This window comes from Chrysemys picta, chromosome 1 (assembly GCF_011386835.1).
Source record: "Chrysemys picta bellii isolate R12L10 chromosome 1, ASM1138683v2, whole genome shotgun sequence".
NCBI lineage: Eukaryota > Metazoa > Chordata > Testudines > Emydidae > Chrysemys > Chrysemys picta.
In genome coordinates, this window is record NC_088791.1 from 42,148,680 (window position 1) to 42,171,744 (window position 23,065).

A 23,065-nucleotide genomic window follows, 5' to 3' on the forward strand; every position below is an offset into this window, starting at 1 on the left:
CTTTTCTGTGCCTTTTAAAATATTTATATCAGTTTTCATTATTCAAATAAAAATGTGCACTGCGTTGTATAGAAAAATGTTTTCGCAGAGACTTTTCCTCACCATTTTGGTATAAAAGGGTTGTAGTAATCTGGATTGTTTTTGCTTCTCTTTATAGAATCAGAGAATTCATGTTCAAAGACCAGCACCATCAATGTTTTATTCTTTGGAAGGTTGGCAGACGATTGTGGGAAAGTTGTACATCAAGGGGTAAAACATTTTTATTTCTTCCTCTTTCTGAGAGGCTTTTCTAAAGATCTAGCTTAATTTACTATTCTGTCTAGTTTGTATGGCTTTCATTTGAAATAGATTTTTAAGAGACATATTGAGCCATTGTTAGAAATATTAACTAGAAAGGAAAACATAGTTTTGATTATGTTAATTTCTTATTAACCCAAAAAGTAAACTAAGAACTTAGTTATTTTATATTGTCATAATACTGTCCTGTTTACCTAGCAAATGAATGGGGATGAATATCAGTGACTCAGAGGCTGCCCAGTTATGAATATAAGTAATATTTATGTTGTAGTTTGACGTAGATAATAGATTTCATCACTGAGTTGATTTAAATGACACTATTAATCAAACAGTGTTTTGAAAATGCCTAAAATTGTGTAACTCTTACTATTTCTACATATAATTAGTGTACCTTACTCTGTGTGGATAAAGAATCTAGCAGTAAAATATTCATGCAATATAATACTGATGCCTACCTCTTGTATATAAAACCACATATAGCATTTCCTTCACTGGCTGGCTGCTGTCTTCATAATGCAGCGGAGTTACAAGTTTGGTTTAATCTCACCAGTGAGATGCATGTTAAGTTAAATCAGCTCAAGAGGCTGGTTGTTATGGGCCTAAAGAAGGAAGATTAAAACCATTTTAAACAACTAATGTGCTAAATATCAATTAGCTTGGATGATTATGACACTTTAGTAAACTGATTTTCAGATCAGTAGTTAAACTAAAAAGGGAATCCGGTACATAGCCTCATTTTAATGATTCACCATTTCTGAAGTAAACAATTTAAAGCAAAAGTCGGTGTGAATTTAGTGTGGAAATAGCAATGGCTTGGGTAATGTGCTCAGCAAGCTACTTTGCACAACTGTGCTAACCTGTGAGGGAACACGCATACATGTGCACACCTTCGGGGTGGGTCTGGAAATGGGCAGCTTCAGCCTGTGTTGCTCTGTATTTGTGGAGTGTATGAAATACATATGTACTGGGCTAGCTCTGCTCTGAGACTTAAACTTGGCTCTCAGTAGAAAAAAAAACCAACTTGTCATTCTCGATTGAAGCTTTAATACAAAACCATATTCATCAGACCAAGAGGAAGGTGGGATGGAAGCTGCTGGTTTCCAGGGTTACACTGAAGGCTTTCAAATCCTTGAGGCCCTAGCACTTTAAACATTCTTAACGTGACTAAATTAATATCACATTTTAAAAAATTGTATTGTCTTTCTTTTTGTGTATGAATGGATCTCAGGGGAAGGTAATTAAAACTTAGTAATTACCCTATTGCTGCCACAATCATGCCTCATAAGAGATGTCTGTTTAGAAAAGACAGCAAATGTCTACAGAACTTACCTTATCTGTGAAAGAGGGTATATCACCCCTTTAAAGAAAGAGACTAATGCAGAAGATATTTTGAAGACTGCACTGCTTGTAGGAAATCTACTATAATCCACCTGATCAGAAAGAAGTGGACTATGAAATAATTGTTAAAATAAAAAAGTGAATTCTAATTCCATCTTTGCATCTCCTCTTATCTGCAAACACTTTCTGCCTCTGATGTAATCAGATATTTTCAGGTCATTTAGAATATCTGAGCTGAAAAAACAGGATACCTGCAAATCCTGTTTTCCAAAGCTTCTGGGCCCTGATACCTGTTATCAGCCTCCTTGAAAACATCATATGGTAATTTCCCAAACATGAGACCGATATAATTCAAGTTAAGTAAAGTAATGTGCATTTAAGATACAGCTGAGAACGTAAAATCAAGAGCTTTTTAAAACTGAGCACCTGAAAAGAAGTCTGTGAAAAGATGTTCCATAAAGATAAACTTAGGTTACACAGAGGGAAAAAGAGTTTTGAAAAATAAATTATCTTACTATTTCACACATTATTTTTTTTCCCGAATGTGTCATAATGACTACCAACTGCAATGTTTTTCAAGAATGAATTTTCTTTTTCAGTACCAGATGCCTGAAAGCATACAGATAAAAAGAATAACGCATCCTTCTATTTGAAGCTATAGAAATTCACAAACCTTACATTCTATTTCTGATACAAAATACATTTCAACTTTTCACTGAAGTTTCATTTACACAACAGTTTTTGCTGGATCCTTAAAAGTTTCTAGATTGGTTCTTGAAAAGCATTTTAGGAGAAGCTGTCCTGCTGGTAACTTTTGCTGACACAAGCTTATCTTATTTTTAAAAAAAACCCGTACTTATATTCTGAAGCTTTGTCTAGTGATTCAGGCTCAAGTGCTTGTCAGCAACCATTTTTAAAATGATTCCTCATCCACAAATTAACTGTGTTTTTTTTTACATGCATCTTTTTAAAAATTCAGCATTAAAATCTTTTCGTTTCTTTTAATTGGTCTTACTCTTGAACAGTGCTGCATAGTTTATACTCAGTTCAGGTTTACAAGGTTTTGGTGAATTCTGTGGATACAGCATTTAGGAGTACATGGTGAGCTAGAAATATCCTGTCCCAATAGGTAGAAAGTCTAGCCAAAGATGTTCATAAAAAACCCGGGCATTTTGCTCCATTCAAGCTTAGGATCTCTCCTTCTGTCAGAGTGGCTTCTAAGAAGGATGAGCTACTGAGGCCTAGTATTTCTGAGAAGGTGTTTTCTTGGATGAAGCCTTCCAACAGGTTGATTAAGTAAGCTGTGCAAGTACCTACTTGGATAATTTTCATTGCCCCCAGTAGAAATTGCTTAACTATTTTCTTCACATCTCTATGAGACTAGCTTAAAAAAAGATCCATGAATATTCTTTTGGCAGAAATATTGATCCATCACAAATATATCAAATGTAAAGTCCTAGATTAAGGCTAGAAGAAACCATTATGATCATCTGGTCTTACTGCATCTGTAACACAGGTCAAAGAGGCTTAGCAATAATTTCTGAATCAAGCCCATAATTCTGTTTGAGCTATAGCATGTTTTTGGAAAGATATCCAATCTTGATTTAAAGATTTCAAGTGATGGAGAATCCTCTGCATCTCTAAGTAAGTTATTAGTTACCCTCACTGTTAAAAACTTGCGCCATATATCTAGTCTGAACTTGTCTAGCTGCGACTTCCAACTGTTAGATCTTGCTATGCTTTTGTCTGTTAGATTAAAGTGCTGTCTACTGTCGGAAATCTTATTCCCATTTAAGTGCTGGCAGACCATGATTGAGTTGCCTCTTAACCTTCTCTTGGATAACCAAATAGACTGAACTGCTTTTATGTTGCTTAAAGGCATGTTTTCCAAGGTAGACCAGTTTTTCAGCAGCCCTTTTTGTGAAATTGAGCTTGATGATAGTAATTTGGCCTTTAAGCTGATGAAACCATTTGGTACATTTGAGCTCAAGGAGGGTACATGGAAGGTCATTTCAGACGTGATGGTAAAGACTTTGGGTCACAGGGTGAGCTTTGTTCCATGTGACATATTTCATTGGGTTCTGATGTAACTCAGAGTCTTGTCTAAGTGTTTCTCAGATTGCATCTCTCACTGTTGTAGACTGGCATGCCTAGAGCTTAAAGATCACGTCAAGTATCATGCAGTTTGTGGCAGAGTAGCTTTTGCTGACAGCCTCAAATCTCTACAGCAGATTTGCAAAGCAACTACATGGCAGTTTATATGAAGATTGTCAAAGCTGTGTGACATCAAGAAACAAATCCAGGTTCAGATAGTCTTGTTCCAGAGCCGATTCCCCACATCGCCAATGGCTGAGTCCTCTGAAAATTAAAGACCTGGTGGTTTTTGCCCTTACTGGCAGAAATACAAACTGCAAAACAAGCAGAAAAACAAGGCCCTAAGCAGTGATTAGAAGATCAGAGAGCAGAGCAGCAAACCGCAGCCATTGAACCAATTTCAAATGGCCAGAGTGCACCATCATCAGTGTTCAAACCTCCCTTGTGACTTGAAACTTCATTATACTTACACCACTTCTAAAATATGGTGTTTTGTTTGTTTGTTTGTTTTTCTTAATTGTTCAGTGTTAATCTGAGTGAATGAATTTGAGTTGGAAAGAACAGATCTGTGACTCAGCAGGGTTTAATTAAAAAACAAGATGATTATTCTCGATACACAAGCCCCCCTCCTGATAAGATACAGAAGACAATAAAGATCAAAAAGAAAGGAAAATACTTTGATAGCAATAGTTCCTTTCCAAGATCCTGATCTGAAATACTTTTTGGTCTGCAGTAATCCATAGGCATCTCCAGCAGAGTCTGTTCTGAGAGACAAAGGTCGATATGAGTTAGATATCCCTTGAGGTCTTGCTTCCTTAAAGGCACAGTATTAAATTCCCACTCAACTTTTGCTCGTGTTTATATCATCACTGTACTACGGTACTATGAAGCTCTATTTATCAATTCTTTTAAAAAGAAATATAAAATAGTGGCTGGCCACTAGAGAAACGCAGTCAATTCAACAAGGTTGAATGCTTTAGGACTGCTTGACACTTACAGTTACAAACTCTGTTGTTGTAAGCATTCTCAAACTTGGCTTTCTTTTGGCAGCTTTAGCTAACGCAAGGGAAGAAGTGGTGTTAACAGATCACTCTCTTTTCATTGGATCCCAACTATAGTGCTCTCCACGTCTGCCATAAGTTGGTGGCTGAGCCTTCTAGAAATAGAAATTAAAATAGAAATTAATGGAGACATGCCATCTCCTAGAACTGGAAGGGACCTTGAAAGATCATTGAGTCCAGCCCCCTGCCTTCACTAGCAGGACCAAGTACTGATTTTGCCCCAGATCCCTAAGTGGCCCCCTCAAGGATTGAACTCACAACCCTGGGTTTAGCAGGCCAATGCTCAAACCACTGAGCTATCCCTCCCCCCCATTGATTAGGTATTTCTCTTCTCTCTCTTTCTCTCCTTTCTAACTAGGGAAGGGTTTTCTATTTACACTGTTTTAAAAACAGTCTGCTGAATCTAGTGATTTCAGTATACACAGTGTATTCATATGACCTGAAAATCCCACATGCTTTATGTAAAGAGTTTGATTGTCTACCCAACTGGGATAAAAATGTTTTTTTTTAAGTCCTCTTATCTATAGAGCATTGTAAATGATCAGTGAAACTCATCATTTCTATTTTCAAAACTAAAGTTATAGAGCAGTTCACATCTTTAAAACACTATACAAACATTACCTAACTCTTCAGAATGCCTCCTTAAGTTGTGTAAATATTAACCCAATTTTTCAGGTATAGAAACAGGCACAGAGGCTGTAACTTCCCAAAGGTCCTACCGTAAATCAGTGGCAGAGCTGAGAAAAGACCTCTGCTTTCTATGCCCTAGATCAACGGTTCTCGAACTTTAGCAACCCAAGGACCCCTTTAAACTTTTTCGCGAACTCCCAAAGCCCCTGCTCAACCCCAGGCCCCGCCCCCCACTCCACCCCTTCCCCCAAGGCCCCACCCCACTTTTCCTGTTCCCACTCCACCCCTGCCCCTCCTCTTCCCCACCTCTTTCCTCCCCCTCCCCCGAGCATGCCCCGTTCCCGCTCCTCCCCCTTCCTCCCAGCTGAACAGCTGTTCCCCAGTGTGCAGAAGGCACTGGGAGGGAGGGGGAGGAGTTGATCAGCGGAGCCCCTGGAGTACCTTTGCAGACCCCAGTTTGAGAAATGTTGCCCTAAATCATGCTGTCTTTTATAATAGTGCTGAAAGATTTCTTTTTCTTCACTTAAATTGTGCATTTTTGGTAAGAATATTGCCACAGTATTTTGAATGCCATGTTGTACATTTCATATTACCACAAGATATGAGTTGATAACAACTGACAGTGATTTAATGTTCAGAGCAAAAAATTCAATTTATTAATCGGCCACTGTGTGACTATTTGAGCCTGTACAATGGTAAAGTTTCTTTCCAGTGGAAGACAAGTTCAGTCAGCTATGCAGAATTCTAATCCTGAGTCAGCAATGAAGTTCTAGAATCACTTGTGTAGCCAGTAATCTAGTAAAATGCTGAAACAGGAATAATATATACAGGGGTATAGCTTTTTGGTTTAGGGTTGATTTCACTACTGGGGGAACAACATAAACAGCACCAGCAGCAGTAAGAGCAATGATGCACAACATACAACACCTGGTATTGGCAAAACAGCTCCATTTAGCAATGCTTGTATATGTTAGGGTCTCTCAGTTGTTTTGTTTTAGTGTATTTATACACCCCTGGTAAGTGTAAGGCAACATTAGTATATGTTAGCAATGTAGAGGCAAGGAATGTTATATTATCTAATCATTTTGACCTATTTTAATTTATTTAGCTTTGAATGGGTTTTACATTTTGTGTGACTTCTACAATACCTTTAAGTAGCAAAACACATATTTTGTTTCCATTTATGATGCTATGTAAAACTCACCATCCTCTGGAATTTTATTGTGTGTTAAGCTCTCTGTTCTCACCTATGTGTTTAGGGAATTTTTTTTAGCAAATCCTTCAATGACCAAATATACCTCCATCATTTAAGGTTGCAGTCTTTTTTCTGCAGAAAACATTAAGGTTTAGGATCTTAAATCATTTAAAATAGCATTGTGAGAGACTGCTGAAGTAGCAAAAAGCATTCATGGTGCAGTATTTGGCTAAAACCTGTCAGCTTTAATCAGAAAGCTCTTTTATTTGTTGTAATCAAATAAACACATGAATAAAAGACATGCAGTAAAAGCTTATGGGAGTGCTGTCGATACAAGGTCAAATAGAAAGCAGAAGCTGTTAATCTAACATGTTTATAGCCTGACGGAGTCCATCAGTCTGAAGGTACTTATGGGATATGGACCACACTGGAGGCAGCTCTGCTGAAAAGTACTGGTGCCAAAACTGGCCTACTTTAAAGGAGCTTTAAACTGCCCTGTATTTGTTCAGCAAGATGTCTTGCTGCTTCTTTGAGGAGTGTCCCTGTGGGTGTTCCACCTGTGGGTGTTTGTGCACTCCTGCGCTTCTAGGCAGAGATTTGTAGTAGCAGTGCCCTGGTTTTCTGCGCACGCGCGGCAGCCATCTCGTGCCGCTCCGAGCAGTTACCCAGCATGCATAGCCAATGGCTCCCACAGTTCTTTTTCTGCCGCCGTTGGCTTTGGTCGGAACAACAGCAGCGCCCTCAAAACCTTGCTATTGCTTTAGTTCAACCCTCGTAGTTTTATCCTTCTCTGTTTACTTCTGCCTTTGTTTTTTCCTCTATTGAAACCAAACCAAAAACAAAAAACCAAAAACAAACAAACAAAAAAACCACCCTAAAACCATTTTTCTTTTTTCCCTCCTGAGGCAGCCATCCGCTTCACAGCCCAGAGGCACTTGGAAGGCACTATTCTCATTCCTTCTTTGTAAACAGCCTCTCTGACATGCCTGGTTCTCCAAGTTTTAAATGCTGTCTGACCTGTAGACTGTCAATACCCGTCTCAGACGGTCACTCGCAGTGTGTCTGTTATCTGGGAGGGACACACATTGCACAGAAGTGCCACCACTGCAAAAAGCTGACAGTGAGGACTAGAAAAGCTAGGGATCTCCAATTAAAACTTATAATGCTGGAGAAATCCCTTCGATCCACTTCTGATCCTGAGCACAGGATCCCTCCCCGCCAGTACTCACATGTGGAGGCATCGGACATGGGATCCTCTTCAAAAACCGCTGCAAAGGACCTGGTCCCACAGAAAGTAAAAAAAAAAAAAAAATGGTCTCACACCTTGCATCAGTGAGAATAGTCTCAGAAAAGGCAATCTCCAACCACCAAATCTGCCTGCTACTGTCGAAACCCAGAGTCACGGACCGAGAGGCACCGGGACGGCCTGAGGAGCAAAAGACCCCCTGCAGTCTAGCGCTAAGGACCCTGAGGTGGCCCTCCCCCGGCCCTGGCCCGCATCGGCTGGGGGAGGGTCGCCTATCCTGCAGCCACAGCTCCGGAGCTGCCGGGGCAGGGAGAGGTGCCTCTCCCCCCACCCAGGTGCTGCTACGGGGGGAGAGAGCTGGGGGGAGTTTGTTCTTGTGCCAACATTATTCTTCATCTTAAATACCCCTGGTGTTTACCTAGCTGATGCATTTATAGAGAGCCTTCATTTACTTGGCTAAATAAGACAAGCTTTTCTAGTCTACTCCTATAAGAAAGACTCTCCATTCTCCTGTTCTTCTCTGCACCCATTCCAGTTTGAATTAATCTTTCTTGAACATGGGTAACTGGAATTAAACACAATATTGCCAATAGCGACAAAGAGTCCTGTGGCACCTTATAGACTAACAGACGTATTGGAGCATAAGCTTTCGTGGGTGAATACTCACTTCGTCAGATGCATGTAGTGGAAATTTCCAGAGGCAGGTATAAATATGCAGGCAAGAATCAGTTTAGAGATAACAAGGTTAGTTCAATCAGGGAGGATAAGGCCCTCTTCTAGCAGTTGAGGTGTGAACACCAAGGGAGGAGAAACTGCTTTTGTGGTTGGCTTGCCATTCACAGTCTTTGTTTAATCCTGAGCTGATGGTGTCAAATTTGCAAATGAACTTAAGCTCAGCAGTTTCTCTTTGATGTCTGGTCCTGAAGTTTTTTTGCTGCAGGATGGCGACCTTTAAATCTGCTATTATGTGTCTAGGGAGATTGAAGTGTTCTCCTACAGGTTTTTGTATATTGCCATTCCTAATATCTGACTTATGTCCATTTATCCTTTTACGTAGTGACTGTCCAGTTTGGCTGATGAACATAGCAGAGGGGCATTGCTGGCACATGATGGTGTATATTATATTGGTGGACGTTCAGGTGAATGAACCAGTGATGTTGTGGCTGATCTGGTTAGGTCCTGTGATGGTGTCACTGGTGTAGATATGTGGGCAGAGTTGGTATCGAGGTTTGTTGCATGGATTGGTTCCTGAGTTAGAGTTACTATGGTGCGATGTGTGGTTGCTGGTGAGAACCTTCAGCTAGTAGCAGAAATTCTTATTATTAGTCCCTGTGCTTGCACTTTCTGCTATTAAATTTCAGGCCTTTTTATTACTCGACCCTCAGTGTCATCCAGTTACACCTGTATAGTAGTCTGATCATTCTCTGTTGACGTTGTCACCCAACTTTGTATCATCATCAGATCCTGTTAGCGCACTCCTACTTTTTGTCTCAAAGTGATTGATAAAAATATTAAATAAGATCAGTCCCAAGGCCAATCCCTGAGGTACTCCACTAGTAACCTCCCTCTAATCTGACAGTTCTTTCAGCACAACCCATTTCCTTCTCCCCGTTAGCCAGTTCCTTTCCAGCCTGGCAATTTTCTAGTAATCCCTATTCTCTCTAATTTAACTAATAACTTCCCATGTGGTATCATATCAGATGCTTTACTGAAGTCCAAATATATTAGCTCTACTATATTTCCCTTATCCAAAACATCATCTAACTTCTCAAAGAAAGATAGTCTGGCATGCTCTACCTTACATCCTCTTTTCCATTTACATCAAAGAATTTAATTCTTCTTCAAAATTCTTCTAAAGCCTTTCATTTTCTCTTTTCTGGCCTAGATGATGAGGAAAGAGCAGATCTTCAAATCATTTCAGTATTGGCCCCCCAAAAACCATGATTCCCTTGTCTGCTGAATGTGACACTTCCTCCACCCCTTCTGAAAATTTGCGTTAGTCAGAGATGACCCCCATTGGCCACCAAAAAAACAAGCAGAACCAGAAAAATATTCACACTTTCAGGATGGAGACTGGAAGGAAGTGCATGATAGATGGAGTGCATGATAAACAAACTAATAAAATCAGACATTTCATGTTATGGTTACAGGCTAGCTGCACCTTTGTCCCTTTTCTGCTCTCTCTGAATGCACCTATCTCACATCTTGGGGCAGGGTTCAATAGCCCTGGGGCCCACTTCTGGTTTATGTCTTGTGTTCCAAAAAGTTTATGCTTCATGGTTTCATTCAGCCCCTTGCATTCTAGGAGGATTTTTTTATATCCTTCCTCTGAAGCATCAGAGCTGGAGAGGTGTATTTTGGACAGGGAGGGCAAGTGCTCTGAGGTGGCACCGAGCAGTCTCTCTCTCTTTCTCTCTCCCTCACGTGCTTGTCTGGTTTGTTCTTGCTCACATGCTTAAGGTCTAACTGATCACTGTATATAGGGTTGGGAAGGTTCACAGGTCACATTGGTGGTAACCTTTCTACCCTGGTCCCCAGCGAGTCTAATGCTGGCCCTGCTTGATGGTCCCCCTGAAACCTGCTCGTGGCCCCCCAGGAAGCCCCAGACCACTGGTTGAGAACTACTGCCATATGTATGACAGTCCATGCAAATTGTGTAATGAGGTAATTTGCATTCTTGTGCATAATCTGCATATAAATGTGTCATAGTAAAAGATTCAAGGAGTTCAGTTTATTTAGCTTGACACACTCAGTATAAAACATACACTTTGGTTCAAACAGGAATTAATTTAGGGAAGTTCTCTGACCTGTGATATGCAGGAGGTGAGGCAATCATAGTCACTTTGGAATCTATGAAGTATAAGCTTATGGTTAGAGCCCTGCACAATACAAAATTCATATCTGCGGATATCCATGGAGCTGCAGGGCTCTAGCAACAATGAGCAAGACCAGCAGAGCCACGGCGAAAGAAATGATAGTATTGTTTTTTCCATTTCTAAATACATTGGAGGCATTTCAATAATACAGTATTGAGGGCAGTGTAAATACCTAGATAGTTGAACCAAAAATCATATCACAGACCATAGAATCAGAGGACTGGAAGGGACCTCGAGAGATCATCTAGTCCAGTCCCATGCCCTCATGACAGGACTCAGTATTATCTATACCATCCCTGACAGGTGTTTGTCTAATCTGCTCTTAAAAATCTCCAATGACAGAGATTCCACAACCTCCCTAGGAAGTTTATTACAGTGCTTAACCACCCTGACAGGAATTTTTTCCCAATGTCCAATTTAAACCTCCCTTGCTGCAATTTAATCCCATTGCTTCTTGTCCTATCCACAGAGGTTAAGAAAAACAATTTTTCTCCCTCCTCCTTGTAACAACCTTTTATGTACTTGAAAACTGTTATCATGTCCCCTCTCAGTCTTCTCTTCTCCAGATTAAACAAACCCAATTTTTTCAATCTTCCCTCACAGGTCATGTTTTCTAGACCTTTAATCATTTTTGTTGCTCTTCTCTGGACTTTCTCCAATTTGTCCACATCTTTCCTGAATTGTGGTGCCAGGAACTGGACACAATACTCCAGTTGAGACCTAATCAGCGTGGAGTAGAATGAAATAATTACTTCTCGTGTCTTGCTTACAGCACTCCTGCTAATACATCCCACAGTGATATTTGCTTTTTTTGCAACAGTGTTACACTGTTGGCTCATATTTAGCTTGTGGTCCACCATGACCCCCAGATCGCTTTCCGCAGCACTCCTTCCTAGGCAGTCATTTCCCATTTTGTATGTGTGCAATGGATTGGTCCTTCCTAAGTGGAGTACTTTGCATTTGTCCACATTGAATTTCATCCTATTTACTTCAGACCATTTCTTCAGTTTGTCCAGATCATTGTGAATTATAATCCTATCCTCCAAAGCACTTGCCACCCTTCCCAGCTTGGTATTGTCAGAAAACTTTATAAGTGTACTCTCTATGTCATTATCTAAATCATTGATGAAGACATTGAATAGAACTGATCTCTGCAGTACCCCACTCGTTATGCCCTTCCAGAATGACTGTGAGCCACTGATAACTACTCTCTGGGAACCGTTTTCCAACCAGTTATGCACCCACCTTATAGTAGCTCCATCTAGGTTGTATTTCCCTAGTTGACAGGTTTCAGGGTAGCAGCCGTGTTAGTCTGTATCCGCAAAAAGAACAGGAGTACTTGTGGCACCTTAGAGACTAACACATTTATTAGAGCAAATAATAAATTTGTTAGTCTGTAAGGTGCCACAAGTACTCCTGTTCTTTTTCCCTAATCGGTTTATGAGGAGGTCACGTGAGATCGTATCAGAAGCTTTACTAAAGTCAAGATATACCATGTCTACCGCTTTCTCCCTATCCACAAGTCTTATTACCCTGTCAAAGAAAGCGATGAGGTTGATTTGACACGATTTGTTCTTGACAAATCCATGCTGACTGTTACTAATCACCTTATTATCTTCTAGAACTAGATGTTTGCAAATGTATTGCTTAATTATTTGCTCCATTATTTTTCTGGGTACAGAAGTTAAGCTGAATGGTCTGTAATTCCCCGGGTTGTCCTTATTTCCCTTTTTATAGATTGGCACTATATTTGCCCTTTTCCAGTCTTCTGGAATCTCTCCCGTCTTCCATGACTTTTCAAAGATAATCGTTAATGGCTTAGATATCTCCTCAGTCAGCTCCTTGAGTATTCTAGGATGCATTTCATCAGACCCTGGTAACTTGAAGACATCTAACTTGTCTAAGTAATTTTTAACTTGTTCTTTCCCTATTTTAGCCTCTGATCTGATCTCATTTTCACTGACATTCACTGTTAGATGTCCAATCACCACCAACCTTCTTGGTGAAAACTGAAACAAAGAAGTCATTAAGCACCTCTGCGACTTCCACATTTTCTGTTATTGTTTTTCCCCCCTTATTGTGCAACGGGCCTACCCAGTCCTTTATATTCCTCTTGCTTCTAATGTATTGGTAGAATGTTTTCTTGTTACCCTTTATGTCTCTAGCTAGTTTGATCTCGTTTTGTGCCTTGGTCTTTCTAATTTTGTCCCTACATACTTGTGTTATTTGTTTATATTCATCCTTTGTAATTTGACTTAGCTTCCACTTTTTGTAGGACTCTCTTTTTATTTTTAGATCATTGAAGATCTCCTGGTTAAGCCAGAATGGTCTCTTGCCATACTTCCTATCTTTCCTACTCAGTGGGATAGTTTGCTCTTGTGCCCTTAATAAGGTCTCTTTGAAAAACTACTAATTGTCTTCAATTGTTTTTTCCCTTAGACTTGCTTCCCATGGGATCTTACCTACCAACTCCCTGTGTTTGCTAAAGTCTGCCTTCTTGAAATATGTTGTCTTTATTTTGCTGTTCTCCCTCCTTTGATTCCTTAGAATCATGAATTCTACCGTTTCATGATCACTTTCACCCAAGATGCCTTCCACTTTCAAATTCTCAACCAGTTCCTCCCTATTTGTCAAAATCAAATCTAGAACAACCTTTCCCCTAGTAGCGTTCTCCACCTTCTGAAATAAAATTGTCCCCAATACATTCCAATAACTTGTTGGATAATCTGTGCCCTGCTGTGTTATTTTCCCAACAGATGTCTGAGTAGTTGGAGTCCCCCATCACCACAAAGTCTTGTGCTTTGGATAGTTTTGTTAGTTTAAAAAACATCCACCTCTTCTTCCTGGTTAGGTGGTCTTGTAATTAGACCCTTACCATGACATCACCCTTGTTTTTTACCCCTTTTATCCTTACCCAGAGACTTTCAACAAGCCTGTCTCCTATTTCCATCTCAATCTCAGTCCAAGTGTATACATACAGAAGACCGGGTAAGGAACTGCAGCGGCAAAAGCAGCAGCATGTTGGACCACTGCTTGCAGGAGCCAGCACCCAGGCCAGTCAGCTCTACTGGCGTGGCTGTGCCATCCTCAGCTCTGCCCAGTGGGGCGAGCACCAGGTTCACCGGCAGCTGTCCCTGGTCACACTAGTGTGTGGCTCACATGCTCCTGGACAGGAGTTGCACACCCATCAGTGTGCCTCTCCTATATATTAACATGTAGGAGAAAAAGAGAAACCTTATTAGGACTGGACACTTTTAGATGCAAATTTAATGTAAAAAACTTGGAAAGCTATTGACCTGCATTTACTTTTACAGAAAATTCTTGAAAATGTCTCTTTTCTTGAAGAAATCAGCCAGCCTCTGGAGCATTATTGCCATTTGCCCCTTTTGTACTTTAGGAGTGAGCAGGCCTAGGTGAATCAAGATGGGCAGTGGAGGAAGGACTCATACAGGAGGACCTATATTTTTGTGTGGAGCTTTCTGCATATAAACCACCCACCCTGTAATGAGAGGTCCTGGGGCCATTGATGTCTGAAGGAATCACATATATCTGGCACACAGCATGTATTTTATACTGCTACCTTTTTAAAAATTGCAAACAAGTTTTAGCTGAATGATCCTTGTGAGATTCACCAGAGAAATGCAGATCACTTCATATTTTAAATTCAGAGGCAGGATTTTCTTTCTGTAATAGTTTGAAAAGCCCAGAGGAAAATCAGTGGTATATTAACTGTACCTCTGAGATCATTACTAATTCCTCCATTCATTAATCAAGATCACAGTTTTTCAGTATAATAGGAAAAATAATTACATGTATAAGATATGGAAAAGTACAAGATGTATTTTTATTTTCCATCTGTTTAATTAATCTGCACCTTTATATAGTTGACTTTCCAATATTGGGACTTTGATCTTAATTTACTGGACCATATTTTCAGCTACCTCTTTCTTTTTTTTAAAGTTCTCAAAATGCCACCACCTCGCTTAAGAAATCATTGAATTTTAAATGCTGAGGACATTTTTTAGACTAATTAAACACTGTCTCAAGCTTTCTGCTTACAATAAATGTTTTATTATTTTACAAGTTTAATGCAGCTCATTTCACATACTACAAGTTGTGACCTCTTTAGGTAATTTCTTTTGTGGTTCCTTTTAATATTAATGTCCATTTGGAAATGACCAACTGAGGCTATATCTACACTACCGCAGTAAGTTGACCCATGCTACACAACTCCAGCTGCATACCTTAGGTTGAGTTACCACGGGGTTTACACCGTGGGGGTCAATGGTAGAAACTTTCCCATCAACTTACCTTACTCTTCTCATCGGGGGTAGAGTACACGGGTCGACTGGAGAGCGATCGGCTGTCCATTTGGTGGGTCTTCACTAGATCCACTAAATCAACCACCAGTGGATCAATTTCAGAGCGACGATCCTGGCTGTAGTGTAGACATAGCCTAATAGTGACCACTACAGGCTATGTATTGTTTGTTTCTTTTAAGAACAAAATGTGAATAGGAGGGTTTTTCCCCATGAGAAAAGATGAACATTTAAAGACTAGATTCGTGTGTGTGTGTGTGTGTGCGCGTGTGTGTGTGTGCGCGTGTGTGTGTGCGTTAAGTCTAGATTCATCTTACAAGAAGTGGAAGATTGGACAAATGACCAGGGAGGAGTATAAAAATATTGCTCAGGCATGCAGGAGTGAAATCAGGAAGGCCAATCACACTTGGAGTTGCAGCTAGTAAGAGATGTTAAAAGTAACAAGAAGGGTTTCTTCAGGTATGTTAACAACAAGAAGAAAGTCAGGGACAGGAAAGTGTGGGACCCTTACTGAATGAGGGAGGCAACCTAGTGACCGAGGATGTGGAAAAAGCTAATGTACTCAATGCTTTTTTTGCCTCCGTCTTCACGAACAAGGTCAGCTCCCAGACTACTGCACTGGGCAGCACAGCATGGGGAGGAGGTGACCAGCCTTCTGTGGAGAAAGAAGTGGTTCAGGACTATTTAGAAAAGCTGGATGAGCACAAGTCCATGGGGCCGGATGCACTGCATCCAAGGGTGCTAAAGGAGTTGGCGGATGTGATTGCAGAGCCATTGGCCATTACACTGCTCTACAGCCAAAATGCTTCTGAAATAAATGTAGTCAAACTTCACTAATTCTGGGTCACTGAGAACGAAAATGATGCTTAAAATTGTTGATTGGCTCTAGTTTTCAAGATATGCCATTGGGTCAGTATATACGACCTTTGACTTGGGAATGGTGGAGGATAAGTGAGTTATAAAGGGAAGGGATCTCAATTTAAACCAGAAATGACTAAAATACATCTTTGACTGGATGTATGAATAAATCTATGACTGGGTTTGGACAGTACTTGCTTTTTAGGCAAAACAATGAATGATGCAATCTGAAGCTGATATTGCATCATACATGATATGAATTGCGTCATGGTATTCCTAGAAGACATGGATGATGCAGTCATAACGAAGCTTACATCACTCTGCTAAACAAATTGCCCTATATCATCTCTAGAAATCATACAGTGTTGTGCTCTCTTATTTGTCAGTGTTTGATTTTGCAAAGGGACACATTTCTGTTTAGCCAAAGTGAGCAGAGATGCCTCGTACTTGTGTGAACAGTGCAGATAACTTCTGCTATGTTTGTGGTGAAGTGACTTTTGCATCACAAAAGCGCAGTCTAACCACTATGGTTAAGAAAGCCTATCACCTTTATTTTGGCTGCAAAATTGGAGATCAGGACAAGAGGTGGGCCCCACACATATGCTGCAACACTTGTGCAACAAATCTTGGCCAGTGGTTGAACAGGAAAAGGAAATCTATGCCTTTTGCAGTGCCAATGATTTGGAGAGAGCCAACAGATCATACCAGCAATTGTTACTTCTGCATGGTGCCTCCAGTTGGGAAAGGTGTGTCAAAGAAGAAAAAGTGGACTGTGCATTATCCAAACATTCCATCAGCTATATGCCCAGTACCCCACGGAGAAGGACTGCCGGTTCCTGATGCACCAGAATCATTCTCACTTGAGTCAGACGAGGAAGAGGATGAAACTTCTGGTCCTGATCCATCAATGTCACAGGATCCACATTTTCTCCCATCCTCCTCCTCTGAACCACACCTCATAACACAAGGTGAACTGAATGACCTTGTTGGGGATTTGGAACTACCCAAGAGTAAGGCAGAGCTGTTGGGCTCCAGACTACAGCAGTGGAATCTCCTGGCAGGTGATGTTAGAGTTTCCATGTTCCGTGACCATCCAAAGCATCTTGTCCCATTCTTCTTCATGGAAGGTGATCTTGTAGCCTGCAACAACATCGATGGTGTGATGGCAGCCCTCAACATCGTTCACGATCCAGATGAGTGGAGACTGTTCATTGATTCATCGAAGACGAGTCTTAAAGCTGTTTTACTGCATAATGGCAATGTTTTGCCATCAATTCCAGTTGGTCATGCAGTCCATATGAAGGAAACCTATGACAACATGAAACAACTTTTGAGGTGCATAAACTATGACCAACATCAGTGGCAGCTTTGTGGCGATTTGTAGGTTGTTGCTTTCTTGCTTGGTCTGTAAACTGGATATACAAAGTACTGTTGTTTTCTTTGCGAATGGGATAGTCGTGCAAGAGATTCCCACTACATCAAGAAAGATTGGCCACTCCGACAGTCATTGGAGCCTGGGAGGAAAAGTGTTCAGCATCCACCACTTGTTGAATCAAGGAAGATTTTGTTACCACCCTTACACATCAAGCTGGGTCTGATGAAGAACTTTGTCAAGGCCATTGACAAAACACAAGCAGTTTTCAAGTACCTCTGTGGAAAATTTCCAAGGTTAAGTGAAGCTAAGATAAAGGAAGGTGTCTTTGTTGGTCCTCATATTTGTGAACTTCTTCGAGATGATGCATTTGACCATGCACTGCGTGGCAAGGAAAAGACGGCATGGAAAGCCTTCCAGTTAGTGGCAATAAATTTTCTCGGAAACAACAAGGCAGACAACTACAGGTTGTTGGTGGAAAACCTCCTCAAAGCATACAAAAGCCTTAGTTGCAACATGTCACTAAAAATACATTTTTTGCACTCACATCTAGATTTTTTTCCACCGAACTGCGGAGCATGAGCGATGAGCACGGCGAACGATTTCACCAGGACATTGCAACAATGGAGAAACGCTATCAGGGCAAATGGAGCCCATCAATGCTTGCAGACTATTGCTGGACAGTGACAAGAGATGCTCCATTTAATGAATACAAGAGACAAGCCAAGAAGTGCCGAGTAGACACTGAATAGGACTAAACTATGTACATAATCGTTTTTTGCCTTTTGTTTCATAATAAATTTTATTTATATAACCCTTATGCTGATTTTTAAACTGTTACATAAACAGGACAGGACATTATCATGTAAAGCAACCATAAACACATGAAAAGACCTAGGTTTACAATTTATGATTAAAACTCTACTATCTACACAATATACATAGACATAAAATGTAAAAACTTAAATATCTTAGAAACAGTAGCCAATCAGTTGTTTTAATTGTCATATTTGAATTCAGCACATCAAAATACATAATAAATAGCACATTTTATCTCTGAAGCAGACGACTTCTCAAAAATTGTAGACCAGTGTTATCTTTGAAAACTCATGGCGATCGGGGGAGGTCCCGGACGATTGGAAAAAGGCTAATGGAGTGCCCATCTTTAAAAAAGGGAAGGAGGAGGATCCGGGGAACTACAGGCCAGTCAGCCTCACCTCAGTCCCTGGAAAAATCATGGCGCAGGTCCTCAAGGAATCAATTCTGAAGCACTTCGAGGAGAGGAAAGTGATCAGGAACAGTCAGCATTGATTCACCAAGAGGAAGTCATGCCTGAATAACCTAATTGCCTTCTATGACGAGATAACTGGCTCTGTGGATGAGGGGAAAGCAGTGGATGTGTTATTCCTTGACTTTAGCAAAGCTTTTGATATGGTCTCCCACAGTATTCTTGCCAGCAAGTTAAGGAAGTATGGGCTGGATGAATGGACTATAAGGTGGATAGAAAGCTGGCTAGATCGTCGGGCTCAACAGATAGCGATTAATGGCTCCATGTCTAGTTGGCAGCCGGTATCAAGCGGTCGGTCCTGGGGCCGGTTTTGTTCAATATCTTCATTAATGATCCAGAGGATGGCATGGACTGCACCCTCAGAAAGTTTGCAGATGACACTAAACTGGGAGGAGTGGTAGATATGCTGGAGGGTAGGGATAGGATACAGAGGGACCTAGACAAATTAGAGGATTGGGCCAAAAGAAATCTGATGAGGTTCAACAAGGACAAGTGCAGAGTCCTGCACTTAGGACGGAAGAATCCAATGCACTGCTACAGACTAGGCAGCAGTTCTGTAGAAAAGGACCTAGGGGTTACAGTGGATTAGAAGCTGGGTATGAGTCAATAGTGTGCCCTTGTTGCCAAGAAGGCTAACGGCATTTTGGGCTGTATAAGTAGGGGCATTGCCAGCAGATCGGGGGACGTGATCATTCCCCTCTATTCAACATTGCTGAGGCCTCATCTGGAGTACTGTGTCCAGTTTTGGGCTCCACACTATAAGAAGGTTGTGGAAAAATTGGAAAGAGTCCAGCGGAGAGCAACAAAAATGATTAGGGGTCTGGAGCACATGACTTATGAGGAGAGGCTAAGGGAACTGGGATTGTTTAGTCTGCAGAAGAGAAGAATGAGGGGGGATTTGGTAGCTGCTTTCAACTACCTGAAAGGGGGTTCCAAAGTGGATGGATCTAGACTGTTCTCAGTGGTAGCAGATGACAGAACAAGGAGTAATGGTCTCAAGTTGCAGTGGGGGAGGTTTAGGTTGGATATTAGGAAAAACTTTTTCACTACGAGGGTGGTGAAGCACTGGAATGCGTTACCTAGGGAGGTGGTGGAATCTCCTTCCTTAGAGGTTTTTAAGGTCAGGCTTGACAAAGCCCTGGCTGGAATGATTTAGTTGAGGATTGGTCTTGCTTTGAGCACGGGGTTGGATTAGATGACCTCTGAGGTCTCTTCCAACCCTAATATTCTATGATGGTATGATCTTCCAAAGTGCTTAGTGTTTTGTATATAAACTAGGGCACTTGTTAAACACAACTTTGCATTAGTGTTCCATAAGTGTATCAGGCTTTCTTAAATTTGTGGCTATATATCAGAAGGGCAGAGTGATACTAAATTGCCCAGCCTAACTTTACATATCTACATTCATAACTTAAATGATTGAAAAGATATTGTGTTACTTACTGATTTTAAGGATTGGAACAGGTGAAGGAGAGGCCCTACATTTTTATATTTTGAAGTAAAATAAATAAAAATTCCTAGCACGTAAAGCAAGAGACTGAGCATCTATTTGTGAAACTCTGTCATTGATTTGCTGTGACCAAGGGCAAGTCTCAACTTCTCTCTGCATTAGTTTACCTATTTGTAAAATTTACCCACCTTTCAGATTTGTAGCAGTATCACAACAGGGGAAACATGCCCAGTTTTTTGCATGTTTTGTTCTCGCCCTCATTTGCTGCCTTGTCTAAAATATAGACTGACAGGCATGTCTTTATGTCATGAACTATATCTATCTATATTTTCTGGAAAGTGCTTACTGTATGTAAATACTTACTGCATAGATGTAAAATAGCTGAAGTGTGCAGAGAATGGAAACTTCTTATTCATTTTCATTCTCAACCCAGGAAGTGTATAAATCTTTTTTCTTCTCCCTTCCTCCTGTGACTAATAACTTTCTTTATTCCTTTTTTGACAGGCCAATGGTACAACATTCTTTCTCAAATAGAACCATTTCCTGCAAGCATATTCCATTATGGGTTTAGTATAGTTTTCAACTCATTGACATTTAAAAGCTATTTAAAAAAAAAACCCATAAGAGAGTGTCTTTACAAAAGGCAGTCTCCATAAAATAACTTCCCTTTGGCTATATGCCAGATTGACTGTTGGGCAAACAGCTTTGTTTGAAAAAGAACAAGGAGAGAGATTGAGGGGCATATGTTTGTGTGTTCCTCATTAAAAACTTACATTGAAGGAAGAACCTTTTTAAAATGTTCATATATATATATATATATATATATATATCATTCAGCTTGGAATTTTGTGTGTAAATTATACTACTTGCAAATTACTTGTATTGTTAAAGGACCTGTGAATGTATGATTTGCACATTTCAAGGACATGGAATATTTGTATCTTGTTAGTGCAATTCTCTAGGTTAATCCCTAGAACACTTAATACTTTTCTTTTTGCTTAGTCCAGTAGTTAGAAATTCTTTTTAGAAAGAAGTGCTGCTTGCATATTCCTGCATTTTGAAATTTGAATGATATTTCAACAAAAAATATTCTCCTTCTTTCCTTCAGGTGGCATTTCTGATTTTGCTACTGGTGGTGGACATATTTTTCTTTCAAATAAGCGGAAGTAGTAAAAGTGGTGGGGGTAGGGGACCATGGCTATGCTTCATATTACGAACTACTTTCATTTTACAAACAAAAGGTATAAGATTTGAGGTTCCAAACAATGTCTGAAATAAAGAAAGGACACGTTTTTCAAGGGACCTCATAGACTTCTAAGTGGGGTGAAAGTAAAGCCGAAGACTGACCAGTACAGGGGCCTGCTCTGGCCCCCAGAGGGGGAGGGGCCTCGGGCGGACGGGGCGGGGCTGGGGGGGTCAGCATCCCCCAGCCAGTCCTTCCATGCTGCCTGGCCCGCACCAGGCGGCAGCGGACAAGAGGGGGGCGGGGGGCAAAAAGGGCAACAACATTAAAGCGTTGCCGTGGCAGCACTTTAAGCAGGGTCTTTTGCCGTGGCATCACTTTAACGTCGCTGCCACTCTTGTGGGCCCGCCCCCGCACCCCCCCAGCCCAGCAGGGCCGCCAACGGCAGCACTTTAAAGTCATCTGGGTAGAGGCCAGTACTGGCGGCCACTTTTTACCGGTACACCATACTGGCCCGTACCGCCTTACTTTCACCCCCCTTCTAAGTCAGAAAATGGACCATTGTGAAATCTCGTCTGACTTCCTGCCAAATACAGGCCATAGAATTTCACCCAGTACTTCCTTTATCTAGCCCATGAGGAGAGGTGCCAGGGTTTTGAAGTCTGGGAATGTTTGAATCCAGAGCATTTAGTTCAAGTCTCACTGTTGTTTGGGGTGATATGAATCATTTCACATTTATCCCTCGTTAAGCACCTCCATAGATTAACCATAACTTTCAGATCAATTTAGTGAGTACTAGGTGATAGTTATTGTAGGTGTCACTCCTGATTTCATGTGTGCCATTTCACCATATTAGGGATACCTGGCATATCATAGGGCTGTTGAAACATACGTTGTTCTTTGGAAGATGGCCTAGAGAGTCAGCATATCGAATAAAGAACAATGTCAGTTATTGGTTTAATTTTGTCTTTTCAATAGGACACCATGGTTGTAGCTGGATTTAATGTGGCTAAGTCACCTTCTGCAAATGAAGATGACCGACACTGCTGTCATCTGGAAGTATCTGAAGATGCAGGATCAGCCGTTTATGTACGTGGGTACACAAGGTTCAGTTTTCCACTTTAGATGTCCAAGTTGTCATTCATTTGTTGTTTAACAGAAGAGAAAAAGTACCATAGAAAAAGTACATTACTGTAAGTACCATAGGCTATATCTACATTGTGCAAGTGCTGACTGCGGGGGTGTGAATTGCAGCATGCATCAAAGTGCTGTGCTATAACTTTCCTATGTGGACACTGCTGGTGTGAACTGAAAGGTACTTAGTTTGTGCTCCCTTAGTACTATTTGAAGAGGACTATGTTAACACGAACGAGATACCTTTTAGTTCACGTTAGCAGTGTCCACGATGGGCAATTACAGAAAAGCACTTTGAGTGCTGCAGTTCACTCCCCAGTAGTCCGAATTGTTGGACCATGTAGATGAGCTCATAGATTGTTTGCTTATTAAGAAATAGCCAATTATGGTGCAAAACCTTGAAAGTTTTTAGGTTTGAGAGACACCTTATGGTATGTCACTTTCTATCAAAAATTAAATGTAAAAACATACTGTAATGCAAAATTAAGGTTGTACAGATAACATAGTTAAAAAGTCAAAGCCAGTATTAAAGTTCATACAGCAACATTCATTTGGACAGCTGTTTCCTAGCCCATTTTTTCAAAGTGATGTAGCTTGTCAAGAAAATGTATACTATAAAATATACAGGATATGCAATCGGTCCTGGTTTTTCCTTGCTGTAGGAACCTGGGAATTGGCAGGGGGTGGAGATGGGAATCCTGTCTGCTACAGCCCTTTTATAAAG

The 23,065-nt window shown here is 40.7% G+C and overlaps 1 protein-coding gene across 17 annotated transcripts in view; it reads left to right on the top strand.

The window, feature by feature from the left end:
* Positions 1-23,065, top strand: part of POT1 (protection of telomeres 1) — a 157,812-nt gene that overhangs the window by 20,457 nt on the left and 114,290 nt on the right. For 14 of the 17 annotated variants that reach the window (XR_010590009.1, XR_010590007.1, XM_065555557.1 and 11 more), the window contains 2 exons: positions 158-249; positions 22,186-22,296. Coding sequence is in view for 13 of the 17 variants with exons in the window: in XM_005286125.4 (XP_005286182.2) it covers positions 158-249; positions 22,186-22,296 (203 nt within the window). In the remaining 4 variants the exon portion in view is untranslated. The remainder of the gene's footprint in view (positions 1-157; positions 250-22,185; positions 22,297-23,065) is intronic. The other 3 variants (XM_065555534.1, XM_065555539.1, XM_065555564.1) reach the window with 1 other exon arrangement.